Source organism: Lactuca virosa, chromosome 8 (assembly GCF_052849685.1).
Source record: "Lactuca virosa cultivar CGN04683 chromosome 8, Lactuca_virosa_CGN04683_v6, whole genome shotgun sequence".
Classification (NCBI taxonomy): domain Eukaryota; kingdom Viridiplantae; phylum Streptophyta; class Magnoliopsida; order Asterales; family Asteraceae; genus Lactuca; species Lactuca virosa.
The window spans coordinates 32,237,462-32,253,222 of record NC_136433.1 but is presented as its reverse complement, the minus strand read 5'-3'; the positions used below and the strand labels follow the sequence as shown (position 1 = coordinate 32,253,222).

The 15,761-nt window shown below is 35.6% G+C and overlaps 1 protein-coding gene across 2 annotated transcripts; it reads right to left on the bottom strand.

Moving 5' to 3' along the window:
- Positions 1 to 204: 204 nt before the first annotated feature.
- LOC145132697 (uncharacterized) lies at positions 205 to 3,291 on the bottom strand. 2 transcript variants are annotated; one of them, XM_079067586.1, is made up of 8 exons: positions 2,542 to 3,291; positions 2,258 to 2,405; positions 2,022 to 2,172; positions 1,803 to 1,928; positions 1,655 to 1,735; positions 1,370 to 1,562; positions 1,016 to 1,286; positions 205 to 613 (listed from the first exon to the last, which is right to left on the bottom strand). In XM_079067586.1, exons 1-8 carry the CDS (start codon positions 2,737 to 2,739, stop codon positions 327 to 329), a joined length of 1,455 nt encoding a protein of 484 aa, XP_078923712.1. In that variant the 5' UTR covers positions 2,740 to 3,291; the 3' UTR covers positions 205 to 326. The 2 variants fall into 2 exon arrangements, with proteins under 2 accessions (XP_078923712.1, XP_078923711.1); XM_079067585.1 differs by having other exon boundaries at positions 205 to 616; positions 2,542 to 3,289.
- Between the last annotated feature and the right edge of the window lie 12,470 nt (positions 3,292 to 15,761).

Sequence of the window (15,761 nt, the reverse complement as noted above, 5' to 3'; positions counted from 1 at the left end):
AGAGAAAGGATCAGTAAGTTGAATTGTTTGATGTCAATGAAATCCAATCAAGGACCATGGTACACGGATCTAATATATTGGAAGATTTTATTGAATTTCGCAATTTTGCCTTCATTGTGTCGTGTTTACTATCGGCTTGGTGGGTGTTAATTGTTAATTGATTTGAATATATATGATAATTTTGCCTTCCCCTCTAAAAAAAAATAAAAAACAAAAAACAAAGTTACAATTTCAAGTACAAATAATCAGAGATAATACAGTTGAGTTCTAAAACACACATACCATTCATTTTTCACACAATTTACCAAATTACAACCTTACCCTTTTCAGTTAGACCATACATGAACTAACCCAAGTCTATTTCCTGTATAAATCTCATTCCTTTCTTCATCATAGAAAAGGGCAGTAATGTCCTCAAGAGCTTCTGCAACAGAACTCATAATCCTTGAAGCCCTAATTCTCTTCCTTGAAGTACATTTACAACTTCTGCCACTACCTCCATTAGAAATTACATTATTGCCACTGCAACTACACTCATCCAAAGGAACACCATTCTTTGCCTTCACCTTCGCAAGACATTTCCCCGTCAAGATGTTGCTGATATTTATCGAACCTGCTGCATTACCAGACCAGAATCGTCAGTAATTAAATTACTATTTTGCCCTTGTTCATAAAGTATTATCAGTTTAATCACTACAAACAAAAAAAAAATGTTTAATTGGCTAAGTGGTTGTTTAATGATGAATGTCTGGATAAAGTGTTGTCTACAGTCTGTTTCTTTTCTTGACCGAATCAAACGTCTGAATGTGACTAAATGACCATTTTACCCTTACATTTCAACAACTTTTCACAATGTTCCATCAATTTTAAAGTGAGAAGAGTTTGGAGGAAAAAGAAAAAGGGCAATTAGGTGGCTTAGCCCATTAAGTCATTCTGTCCAGATTAAGTCAAAAGGAAACAAACAACTATAGCTGTCCAGATTAAGTAGAAATGAAGGGTTTTTTTTGTAATTTACCATTTCCTTCTGTTAAAGGATCATCAGACTCGGTTTTGCAGTATGAAATGATAAGATCTTGATCACTTGTGATGTATATGTTGTTAGTGTTGCAATCTGGATGCCATAATAAATGATCTTCAAATGATGTCACAAGTTCCCCACGAAAATTCCATACAGCAACTGTTCGGTTTCTAAAAGTTAAAAATAATTGATTTTCATATAGAAATATGAAAGCTGATGGAGTCATAAATTCTGTCCTGCTAACTTCCGTTAAATCAGAATTGCGTACCTAAAAGAAAAAAGAAAATAGATTTTTAGACTTTCAGTGTACTTTTAACATAAATGCAAGAAATTGCAATGAAAAGTTCTTACATCAAGAATCTGTAGATTCTCGTTTTCTTGCTTCACAAGAAGCTTCTCATTGAACTGTTCAATGAAATCCACCTTCTTGTTTCGGTGAAGAAGATGATTGAAACATTTTAAAACAGTTCCATCTTCAATTGAGAGAATCTTGAGTGGGACATGACCACTGGCTTTATTATATATCAACAACATAATTCCAGGACTGGTTTTTTAAAAAATGGAAAAAAGAAATATCATTAACACATAGACATAAATTTTATAATTCGGTAAATATGCGAATAAGAATAACCTTACCTTATTTTGATTTCTTGTACATTTTTATCGGAAATGGAGTATAACATCGTGTAGTTTTTCAAATCAAACACCTTGTAAATGCTGGAAAAAGAAATTAATATAAATCAGATTATGCAAGAACACGTGGATCAAAATGTCCAAAACTTACCTATCTTGTGCTGAAAATGTCAACACCTTTCCATTGACATCATCAAATTCCACAAAACCAGGCCATTTCAAAGATTCAGATTCAAAAAGACCAAAACCAGCATCAGGTTGACCTCGTCGTATATATCTGCCACCAATTTTATAATTTTTTATATAAATAATAGTAAAATTTATACATACTAAAAAGTACAAAGCAAAAGAACAGTGAGATTTCACATACTCGATTCTTGTTGTTCTGCATTTCAAGGAGCTAAAGCTGTCTGAAGCATAGACTGATACTGTAATGAGTGAGTCATTGTTCTTATTGTAAAACAAGCTTCTTATAACTTCATCAGGGCTGACGTTTAGAAAGCATATTCTCTGGTTGTTCTCTGAATCAAATAAATAATAATAATGTTGTATTAGTCTTCACTCTTCAAGATTGAGTATTATATAACTACCAAATTATATTTATACCTCGACTGAATGCAGCACAGACTCCAGATTGTGCAAGAGCAAAGACTATATCACGAGCAGCAACAATCTCAATGATTTTTGAGCGCTTTTTCAGAAATGGTAATACCATAGAGCAGTGTCCCTTTGGATCATGAGTATCATACTCCTCCTAGAAACGATATGATAATTGATATGATACCAAAAGAAAACCTAACTTTAAGTCGTATACAACGAACTAACTAAACCAAGAAGCAGATAACTTAAGAATGAAAGTGCGAAATAGAAAACGAATATGAATTAAGAACCTGCAATCGAATGTTTCTGAACCTCTCTTGAGCATCGCACATCCGAAAAGCACGATCCCGCTTCGAGCAAATCTCTCTTCTCTGAAGCTTCTTAACGCTATTCACAAACCCATCAACACCACCACGGGGACGTTTCTTAGCAACCACCCGCCGACCATTACACGGCCTTGGACTCGCCGTGATTCTCCTTCCGTCCATCACTCTAAACTCTAAAGCGACACCCTTTCTTTCACCTCTACCGTACAACCACGCAAATTAAAACCCAAATTACTTGTGTATATGTATTTGACGGTCTGTATTAGGGAACACCGACAATCAAGATATAATTACAATCAAAATCCAAGATTTTGAAATACAAAAATAAACCCTAAATCCCAGGACCCCGAGTAGAAATTATCAGGGATTTTGAATTGCTCGTGGTCCTGAGCAATTAAATTGCCCACGATAACACCAAACAGAAAGTAAAATTATAATTGAAAAACTGATTATGTGTATATAGCCAAATCTTCTGTTTCTCCCTCCAGAGATATGAAAAGGGGAAGAATCGAAGCAGATTGGAAATGGTGGTGGGATTTGAACTCAACGACAATATATTTAAAATTATAGAACTTCATCGGATTCTATAAAGTATGGCATCCGAATTGAATTCCATATCGAAATTTTGAAATGGGGATTTTCGACAACACCTCTGCCATTTCAATTTCAAATGCTTACAAAAGCGATCATAAAATTTTGTAAAACAAAACCGAAGAATTTAGACATATAAATGAGTTAACATTATAAACTACTTTATATTTTTACTTTTAATTGTTTAAACCTAAAAAAAAAAAATTTTAATCAGAAAACCTTTAGACCGATTTTTCCCTTTTTGCTTATTTATTCTATGTGTAGGATGTTTTTGTTGGTTTTCGAAATTAAAACTAGAAGGTAACGATATATTATTTAGGAGTATTCGTTTACATTGATCGGTTCGATCCGATCCAATCAAGTGAATTCAAATTTATTTTGATTTTTAAAACATACAACCAAATAGTCCAAATTAAATTCAAGTCCGATTCAACCCAACCCAATTACAATTCAGCTGGATCAGTTTTTATAATTCAGTTATCAACAATTGAAACATTTTAAAATCCCGTACAATTAGAATATTAGTCACATTTATAGAATAAACAAAAACAAACTATTTAACAGTGGTTTAAAATTTATAAACAACTCTTAAAAAATATATATTATGATTTAATATTTTATAGATTAAAAACTTCTAAGAGAAATTACATTGTAAAATTTTTTATTAGGTGAAACTTTTTGAATCTATTTGAAAAAATAAATTAATAAATAACTATAAATATATATATAAAAAATAAATTAATAGTAAATTGTTATTCGGTTTTTTTGGACTATTCAGTTCTTCTTATAAACAAAAACTAATCCGAAATCCAAACTAATAATTCGGTTTTGTTGAAAATCAATCCAAAAATCCGAATATCTAAATCAAATAGTCCAATAAAAATTGTCCAATTGGACAATTCAGTTTTATCCAAATAGTGAACATGTAACGTCTAATTTTCACGACCAATTTTTTTTATTTAAAGTAAAACTTCCTAATTATAAAACCATTTTAAGAAAACCATCTGTTCTCAATTACAATTATTATAAACCAGAGTATTATAATGAACACAAAATCATCAATGTTGTTGTTGAGTGTGTACAGTCCCACCTTCGCCTTCCCATAGCCATCAATGATACCTGAAACAATGAACAACTGGGTAAGCATAAAGTTTAGTGAGTTTCCCCCAAAATACCCCATACGATAAACATACAAGCATGTATCGGGTCGACTCAGCCATCGAGATGGAATACCCAGGGTTTGTTGGCCTACCGCCTCAACCCACCCATTCTTCCCGAGCCTCCGTGCCTACGGCTTACAGCCGGCCCGAACCGGGTATCTTGGTCTACAACACAAAACAGGACTGCCTCAACCCAATACTACCATATGTCGACATATAAAAAATCAAGATCAAGTTGGAGAGAATTGATCCTTGTGTGTGTTTTGGTATGTGTTAGGTGTATCTGGAAGAAGAAGAATATGCATGGTGAATGAGCATTGATCAAGTTGGAGCTTGTAGATCCAGGGCTTATTCATCTTTCTCAGCTTCCTAAAGGTATAAACTCTTGACCTTGGTTATTTTATGTTTAGATATAGGACTAGTTGAGATTTGAGCATATTTTGGTCCCATGAATGAGTTCTTGTGAGTAAATGCTACTCCAGAAATTTTGAGTTGTTCCTTTTGATGTTTATGAGGTTCCTAGTTCATAAAGTTTGCATCTTGATGGTTGTAGATCAATCATGCATGAGTCAATGATCATTTGATGGAAGTAGGAAGTTAAATCTAAGGTTTGAGTCTCTTCTTAATGATGTTTTGTCAAGCTGGAGCGTACGTCGGGCATACATAAGTGTACGTTGAGCGTACGCGGCTGAAGCCCTGTTTTCCCTTGGTATCACAAGTTGTATGATGGGTGTACTTAGGTGGTATGCTTAGCCTACTCACCAAGAACCATTATTGGGCCTTAGGTTTTGGGCGATTATTGGGCCATAGATTTTGGGCCATTCTTGGGTCATAAGTATTAGGCCTTAGGTTTTGGGCTATTGTTGGGCCTTAGGACTTTTCCATTTGGGCCATAGTCTGAGGATCCCATTAAAGGAAAGGGTAAAATGGTCTTTTACCCCTTGGCATGTTAGATGGTAATCTAGACCATTTGTGGGTTATTACCCTAAGTATTAATTAGGGTTAATTTGGAATGTTCAGTGTGAGGAGCCATAGTAGCAGTAGTCTCGGAGTGTGGTTTGTCTATCTTCAAACTAAGGTGAGTTCTTTCATTGTACTCGTGGGTCGCAGGTAACAATGTCGGCCCACTAGTTTATGTGTGTAGGATGATAGTTGTCTTTGTGACACTTACTGTTATGTATGTATGTGCTTGTTGTCTTTGTGACTCTTACTTATATGATTGTATGCTTAGTTGTAGGGGTGAAATGGACCCAGTACTGGTTGAAAGAGACCCAAGGGGTGAAATAGACCCATTAACGGTTGAAAGGGACCGAAGGGGGTGAAATAAACCCATATATGTTTTGACTGTTATGTATGTATGGTATGGGGTATTTTTGGGGAAACTCACTAATCTTTGTGCTTACATTTTTATATTTATGATTTCAGATACTTCCAGCTCGAAAGGGAAGGGCCCGACATGATCGCACCGCATCCACCCATGATTGTACTGCATCCACCCATACTGTACATGACGTCATCCACCCCTAAACCGGAACGGCAGAAACGTTCGGGGGTGGATGACGTCATGTACAGTATCACAACAATTGAATAATAGTAATCAAAGCAACAACAACCATTGTATTAATATTAAAGTGTTTACATTATATTCGAATCATAATTTGATAACATCAAAAGTATATAGCAAAAACAAAGACTTGAAGCTACTATGCTTCGTCTTCACAACGCCTGTGAGGGTACATGTCTGTTAATTTCCTGAGAATACAAGTGGTTTGAAAATGTGTCAACATTAAATTTGGTGAGTTCATAAGCATTTTGTTATAAAAAGTATATTCTTTGTTCTTTGAAAATGTTCGTGTGTTCCTCCAGAAAATCCTATATTTTCTTAATAAGAAATGTGACCATACTAGTTCCTTCTATGATCACTTAGTTTATACTAGCTATATATAAACTAATATCGAACAGACAGTTGAATGTGTGGATCTGCCCTAAGCCCACAACCAAACAAGGAACAGGAAGTAAGGCGGAAATCACACATTCCACTACCTATCAGATATTATTTATATATAACCCTGATGTATAAGCTAAGGAACCATAGAATTAACAATTAAGGGTCTTTTATGTTATACTAGTTTGTAAATAAGTGTTGAACCTTTTGTAAATATGTTCCTAGTTCCACATGTTCTACTGTAAAGTATTGTTTTGTAAAATAAGGATGTTTATCCTGGAAAATCCTATATTTTCCATAAAACCGAATTGTAGTCTTAAGCGTTCCAAGACCGAAAGTACAAGTATAATTGTCATACTTAATTTAATGATACGTAGTTTTATACATAAGTAAAACTAGTTGAAGACGTGTTTGCACTGTAAACTAGATGTGATGTTAATACCCTCCTATGATCACTTAGTATATACGAGTTATATAAAATCGAGATCGAACAGACAGTCGAATGGGTGATCCTGCCCTAAGCCCACAACCAAACAAGGAACAGGAAGTAAGGCGGAAATCACACATTCCACTGCCTATCGGATATTAATTGTATATAACTCTTATGTATATGCTAAGTAATCACAGAGTTAATACCCCTTAAGACTGTTTAAAAAGTATATTACTATGTAAATGTGTCGTTGTTTTCTCAATGTGAGTTCTTATAACCATACTGTAACCTAAGATGGCCTGATCGCGACGTTCTTTAGGCGTCGGAATGTTAGCGACATTTGTCACCCCAGGCCTGCCGGCCTAACTGTAGCTAACAGTTAAGGTGTGGGATTGTCAGTCCCGTATAGATCTATACACAAATATCTCGCTCTCCCTACAAGAGACTCTGGTTATAAGTCAGGACTTGGTTGGTATTTAGGTAAGTACGCGAAGACGTCTCACAAATTGCTTCAACTAGTTTACTAGTAATAAAGTGAGAAACCTTTTAGTAAATAACATGTAACTTCATAAAATAGTACCTATGTTCTATAAACTATACCTATTATAGTTTATAAGTTTGTTTCCGTATTGTAACCTGAACTTTGTAAAATAGTACGTTTGTTCCATAGACGATACCTATTATAGTTTATAAGTTTGTTTTCGTTGATGTGAAAACCGTTGCGTCTTAACATGTTTTGTAATTGTTTATAAATTTAATATTAACGATGTTTTGCGTGTTTAATAAATTTCATGTTTAAATGCATATTAATGGTAAGAAAATATAATAAGAAATTTATATTTTTAAACACAAGATTTCTTGTGTTTTACTTGTATCCCCCCCCCCCCCTAAAACAATGTAAAAATCGTGAAAACGTAGGGGTATGAACTCACCTCGAATGCGTGTTTTTGGTTAGGTACGATGTGGTTGCGATGATCCCCGGGTTAGAACACGTATAATTTTCGGAATCCTAATAATATTTAAACACATAATATTGTGTTCAAATTAGTAAAATGATTAACTTAAGTGTTAATTAATACTAGTTATGTATGAACACTTACAAGAATCCTTAGAATAACTGAAGTTGTTCTTTATGTTCTTGGGTGGATTTATGAAGATTGACTGATAATCTGGGAAAGGGTATGAAGGTTTGAAGGTTCTTGGATGAGTTTTGAGAGCAATTGTACGTAACTTAAGAGTGAAGAATTGGAAATGGTGAGGGTGTTTTCGGTTGACATATATATATATATATATATATATATATATATATATATATATATATATATAAGCTTGAGTGGGTCAGGTTGGGAACCCTGGTGAGTACATAGGGTTTTCAACCCACAATAATATAATTATTATGTTCAACATCAAACAATCAACCCAATTACCCATCCCTATTATCTTCTTTACTCTTAAGGATCTTCCCTAAAATTCAGCTATTCCTCGTTCATTCATTCCTAAGGAGTATCCTAAGGAATCGGCACTAAGTTTGCATAGTCGCCAGGGTTTATCTCGTTTATTGACAGTATCGTTTTCGAGAGTCCACTCGCAATACATGTCAACGGGTTTTTTTAGAGTACACCGGGTGAACACATCGTTCACAACACCTACAGGTTGCGAGCCTGCTAGTGTTCCACTAGACTGTCTAGAATAGTCCGTGGTTGTCATCCATACTCTGCTAGATGACGGGGTCATTGCTTGGGTCATCGTTTGGCTCATCGTTTGGCTCATCTTTTTGGCTCATCTTTTTGGCTCATCGTTTTGGCTCATCGCTTTGGCTCATCGTTTTGGCTCATCGCTTAGGTCATCACTTAGGCCATCGCTTCGCACCATATTTTATCACCCATATATCATCGCTCATCATTCATCTCATCTTTCATCGCTCATCATTTATCTCATCTTTTATCGCTCATCATTTATCTCACCTCTAATCTACCCATGTTTTACCCAACACATTTTATAGATATAAAATACATATACAGTTTAGATCATTTAAAACATGTATAAAACGTTTCATCCAGCATAGACAGCAAGTATTCAGACAGTATACACACATAGCACGTAATTTATATAAAATACTTCATATCTATGTGTAAGATGAAAGTAACTATGCACTCACTTGTTAAAGTGATGATTCCAAACTCGGGCAGCGCTTCACTTTTAACGATTCTATTTTCCTTCGACGAAACCTAGCATTATTATCGCTAAATTTTAGTCTAATATTTACCGTGACTAATTATTAGTCTTAGCATTATTATTATTATATAAGCGTTTAAACAATATTTTCCAACCACTATGTACAGACAGGGGCCAGATATAAAACACCGGAGGGCAGGACCATTTTGGCATATAGCACTTCTGAAATCCAACAACCCTATGCGGCCCTTTAAACCAGATTCCCCGTACTGCGAGTAGTTAAAAAGATATTATAACGACACTTATATAACCCATAATAATATCTCAACTAATTATTATAAGGTCCTAATAACGTTACTATATTTAAATAAAAGCTATATTAAAAATTAGGTAGACGTATCTTACCTACGAAGGGGTTTGGCTAGAAGTCGGGCTCTTCAGGGGCAGGACTTCTTAGCCGAAAGCTCTTCTTCTCGGAGCCGTCGAGCGCTCCGGGGCTTTCTTCTAGCGCTAGGGGAGTTTTTGGGAGGTTTAGAGAGAGTGTAGAGAGAAGAAAGAATAGGAAATGTGTGAAGAAAATGAGGGTGGGAGAGGTTCTATTTATAGGGTGAAATACGGCTGAACTTGGTGCCACATGTCACCATCTGGTGGCAAGACTTGGGGAGAAAGCAATGGCCAAGATTGTGTCACATCACCCATTTTCGCACAGCACACTTCCGACTTCTAAAATCCGTAACTTTCGCATACGAGCTCCATTTTTGACGTTCTTTATATCCACGCGTAGGTAAAAATAATATCTACAACTTTCCTTTTGACTCTGTCGGCTAATTCTCGACTGATCTTAAATTTAACAATAGAAGGTGACTACACTGTTAAATGTCCGCGTAAAATTCATAACTTCTACATACATACTCCGTTTTCGTCTGTCTTTTTGTCGATGAGTTCCTATTAATGAGATCTTCAATTCTCATTTAGGTCATTTAGGTCGCATTGGCCAAAAACTGCTCGATCTAAAATTCGAGTTTCGGGTCGTGCACTGCTAGGCCAAATCTTAGAAAAATCATAACTTCCTCATACGAAGTCAGATTTCGGCATTCTTTTTATGCACGCTCTCGGTTTAACGTATACTAAAACTTTTGTTTAGATCACTAATGCCAAAAAGTCCTCTATCGTAAGTTCACTATTTACGTCGCGTAGTACCGTGCCGGTTTTGTCGCGAAACTTCAACGAGCCATAACTTCTTTGTTATAACTCGGATTTCGGCATTCTTTATATGTACGGAACCCTTGTGACATATTCTACAGCTTGGTTAAGATTAATCCTTCTAAATAATCTTCCATCAAAAACTCATTTTTGATGCTCATTGTCTCTAAATTGATTAGCACGGATCTACGGGCGTTACAATTATCCCACACACCAAGTAGTTTTCGGTCCTAGATTCAATCAAGAAAGGGATTTCGGCCTTAAAGTCAAATAGGGAAGAGATTTCGGTCAAGGTGTTCTAGAAAGGGGTGCTTTCGGTTTTGCTTTAATCCAAAAGCATGAGATTTCGGTTTTGGTTAGGGATTAGATTCCCTAAACCGAAAACCCTAATGTATATAAGATACTTTATGGCTTAAGCCTTAAAATTTAGACTTATGTTGATGTATACTAACCTAAATCAACTTAGGTTTCAATTCATACTTAGTTACTAGTTTATAAATATGCCCCTAAGGCTATAGATGATATAATTCGACAAGGATTGTAATGTGGTTTCACTTGTACTAGGTTAGGGTTTAGACTTTGCTGGGTCTAAAGTTATCCAGTTGTGACATTATCCCCCCGCTAGAGGGCATTTCGTCCCGAAATTCGTTCTAGCGTGGTTATTCTTTGAACCAGGAAAAGAGGTGTGCACTACTGTTCCTTTTGATCTTCTCGTCCTTAAGTGAAATCAGATCCTCGCTTGGCGTTCTAGCAGACCTTTACTATTGGTATGTGACTTTGTTTCATTTAATCTGATTGCCTGTGTAGGGATGGTAAATTGTACTTAAGACGGGAGAGATGTGGGTTTGGTCTACTTGTCTATGTTCACTCGAATGGTAGCATGTCCACTCGTAGTCTTGGGTAGCTTTATCCTGAAGTTCATGGTAGAACTCATACTTGGTTCATCTATCATCACTTCGTGTATACAAGTCGTATATAATTAAGATTGAAACGACGATCGGATGGGTGACTCTGCCCCAAATCCACAACCAGACAAGGAACGGGAGATAGGGCGGAATCACACATCTGAAGTCTGTAGAATCTTAATTATATATCACTCTCGCGTATACACGTAGTAGTTATAGGCTAGTTGTATGGGTCCTTAGTCTCCATTCTTGAACTTGACTTGTTGTACGAGTGGTATTCCTGGGAGGTCTGCTGGGAATACTTTGGGAAGGTTACGGACTTCCGGAATATCCTCGGTGTTTTTCGCTTCAAGTTTCTTGTCTACGAAGTGAGTTAGGAAGGTGTGGTACCCCTCGCATGGGTACTTCTGAGTTTTGAAGCGAGAGACGATACGGAGGTTTGTGTTGGGTTTGTCGTTATAGGTTGAAAAGATTTCGTTAGACGGTTGGTTAAGGCGAAGGGTCTTTTCGTAACACGGGAAATTGGTATGGTGAGGACCAAGCCAATCCACGTCGAATGACGACGTCGGAACTTCTTATGGTGGCAGGTTTTAAGTTGATTTGAAAGGAGTGATTGTTTAGAGCGATGATGTATTATATGTATATGTCTTTAGTGCTTTTTGTTTTATCCTTGTTATTACTACTGCAAATATTTGTACCACATTTAGCGAGTATAGGCAGTAAGAGTGCTCCGATAATTAGTGATGAAATATCGTAATATGATCCCTACCAAGTCCCTCTATATTCGCTTAGTGTATACAAATCGTATACAGTTAAGATTGAGAAGACAGTCTACTGAGTAACTCTGCCCTAAATCCACAATCAAACAAGAAACAGGAAATAAGGCGGAACCACTCATTCTAAGCCTGCAGAATCTTAACTATATATGACTCTAATGTTTACACTAAGTCGTCATAGCTCACCTGTAACGATCCTTAGTTTTTAAATGAATGATGTGTTTTATTCGGATGAGGGAGCAATTTATGATTATGTTTTTAATTGGTAAAATTTTTAGTGAAAATTCGATGCTTAATTATTGTTGTTTGGAAACGTACCGAAAATCCCAGTAGGGTTCCTCGTTGCTTCATCATGTCCTGTTGTTAAACTCCTCCCGATCCTTCGTCATTGGTGTTTTGAGTGGTGTGTTGATCCAAAGTCCTACAGAAACGGGTGGTGTGCCCCTTCTTGTTACAATTGTTGAATTGCAACTCTCAGCAGGCTCTATAATGATGGAAGTTGCACTTGTTGCATTTTGGGCGGTTTCTAGCATATCGTTTTTTCGGTGCTAAGGTAGTAGGGTCAGTGGGGGTAGGGACTGCTACAACTTGTTTCCTTTTGATAGGCCCTTGAGTCGAATTGCCCCCTTTCTCGTTCCAGAACTTTCGTTTCATGTTCTTAGGTTTGTGGGTTGGGGTATCCTTGTAGGTAGACACTCGTTGGTTTCCTTGGTTGTTACTACGGTTTGAATTGTCGACACTGTTTCCATTTTTGTTTGTGTTGTTAGCATTGAGATGCGCCATTACAGCTGTTACGGCGGCTTGGAATGTAGCGGAGTCTATCTGTAGAATCGGTGTTGTGCTGGTATGCTGGTTATTTCCATGTGAAGACATGATTCTGTTGCATGATGTGAAACGAGTTCTTAAATAACTATGGTCGTTTCTAGTTGTACTCTATCTATTTATATACATACAAATTTCTCGTTTTGCTGTACAATTCTCCATGTTTCGACCAACATCCCTATGATGTATTTATGGTAGTGAGTGAGTGTAGGCATTGTACCAAAGTTAAGTTTAACAAAATAGAATATATATGTTGAAATCTTAAGTTGATCGGGTTTCATGGGTATTGGAAGGGAGTATCTCTCTTGATTTTACTGTTACTAGTTGTGACGAAAGGTACGGTAACTTAACACATAGTGTGAGTAGTGTAGTCACTAACTCACTAGGTTATATTAGTTTATTAATTATTAGTGTGACGCATAATGTGCTCTCTAGTTTTCTCATGATGGGGTAAGGTTTATTAACGATCTCTCCAATGCCTTTTTCTTCTACCGATCCCTTCTCGGAATCCTCCCCGTGAACCCCTTTTTGGTTCTTCCTTAGTTCATTTGCTTGGCTATTGTAGTGGAGTTACGATGTTTAAATATATCGTTTGCGCGAGAATAAGAGTGTATAAAGAATCTATGAGATTAATAAAACATTTCTATTAAAAATAAATTTTTATGGGGGTGATCCTTACCGGGTCCTTCTATAATCACATAGTGTATAGAGATTATATATAACCAAGATCAAATAGACCTTCGAATAAGTGATCCTACTCTAAGACCACAACCAAACAAGGAACAAAAAGTAGAGCGAAAATCACAAATTCTATGTCTATAAAATCTTAATTATATATAGCCTTAGCGTATACACACAACAATTATAGACCTACCAGTAAGGGTCTTTTTGTTTTCACATAAGTTATTTATAGTACTTAAAATACTCCTATAGTATTTTAATTGTATGTTTGATTCTAGAGCTTCTTGATATACGAAGTTGATAAGTTTTTAGACTTGTTGCAACACCACTATCACTCCCAAACACATGTTGGTCGTATCTCAAATAAATATAGTTGATCAGGCTATATTTATCCTAGATATGATTACATAACTGTCCAGGTTTGACTGTAGTGTCCAACATCTAAATACTTTTGTTTTATTCTTCTTGTGATACTTGTTCTAGTATATATATATATATATATATATATATATATATATATATATATATATATATATATATATAAATATATGCATGTACGTATACTTTTATAAAAATGTTAATATATTTTAAAAGTATAATTCTTGGTCAGAGAGTTTTTATCCCAGTGTGTTTATAGTTGTATACCTTTTATGGGTTGATATACTTAGTTCACTATAAACAATGCTGTGAAACCAATCTGTCACACCCCCAAACCGGAACGACGGAAATGTTCGTGTTGGATGACATCATGTACAGTATCAAAACAACTGAATAATAGTAATCAAAGCAACAACAACCATTGCATTAATATTAAAGTGTTTACATTATATTCGAATCATAGTTGGATAACATCAAAAGTATATAGCAAAAACAAAGACTTGAAGCTACTATGCTCCGTCTTCACAACGCCTGTGAGGTTACCTGTCTATTAATTTCCTGAGAATACAAGTGGTTTGAAAATGTGTCAACATTGAATTTGGTGAGTTCATAAGCATTTTTGTTATAGAAAGTATATTCTTTGTTCTTTGAAAATGTTCGTGAGTTCCTCCAGAAAATCCTATATTTTCTTAATAAGAAATGTGACCATACTAGTTCCTTCTATGATCACTTAGTTTATACTAGCTATATATAAACTAATATCGAACAGACAGTTGAATGTGTGGATCTGCCCTAAGCCCACAACCAAACAAGGAACAGGAAGTAAGGCGGAAATCACACATTCCATTGCCTATCGGATATTATTTATATATAACCCTGATGTATAAGCTAAGGAACCATAGAATTAACAATTAAGGGTCCTTTATGTTATACTAGTTTGTAAATAAGTGTTGAACCTTTTGTAAATATGTTCCTAGTTCCACTTGTTCTACTGTAAAGTATTGTTTTGTAAAATAAGGATGTTTATCCTGGAAAATCCTATATTTTCCATAAAACCGAATTGTAGTCTTAAGCGTTCCAAGACCGAAAGTACAAGTATAATTGTCATACTTAATTTAATGATACGTAGTTTTATACATAAGTAAAACTAGTTGAAGACGTGTTTGCACTGTAAACTAGATGTGATGTTAATACCCTCCTATGATCACTTAGTATATACGAGTTATATAAAATCGAGATCGAACAGACAGTCGAATGGGTGATCCTGCCCTAAGCCCACAACCAAACAAGGAACATGAAGTAAGGCGGAAATCACACATTCCACTGCCTATCGGATATTAATTGTATATAACTCTTATGTATATGCTAAGTAATCACGGAGTTAATACCCCTTAAGACTGTTTAAAAAGTGTATTACTATGTAAATGTGTCGTTGTTTTCTCAATGTGAGTTCTTATAACCATACTGTAACCTAAGATGGCATGATCGCGACGTTCTTTAGGCGTCAGAATGTTAGCGACATTTGTCACCCCAGGCCTGCCGGCCTAACTGTAGCTAACAGTTAAGGTGTGGGATTGTCAGTCCCGTATAGATCTATACACAAATATCTCGCTCTCCCTACAAGAGACTCTGGTTATAAGTCAGGACTTGGTTGGTACTTAGGTAAGTACGCGAAGACGTCTCACAAATTGCTTCAACTAGTTTACTAGTAATAAAGTGAAAAACCTTTTAGTAAATAACATGTAACTTTATAAAATAGTACCTATGTTCCATAAACTATACCTATTATAGTTTATAAGTTTGTTTCCGTATTGTAACCTGAACTTTGTAAAATAGTACGTTTGTTCCATAAACGATACCTATTATAGTTTATAAGTTTGTTTTCGTTGATGTGAAAACCGTTGCGTCTTAACATGTTTTGTAATTGTTTATAAATTTAATATTAACGATGTTTTGCGTGTTTAATAAATTTCATGTTTAAATGCATATTAACGGTAAGAAAATATAATAAGAAATTTATATTTTTAAACACAAGATTTCTTGTGTTTTACTTGTATTCCCCCCCCCCCCCTAAAACAATTTAAAAATCGTGAAAACGTAGGGGTATGAACTCACCTC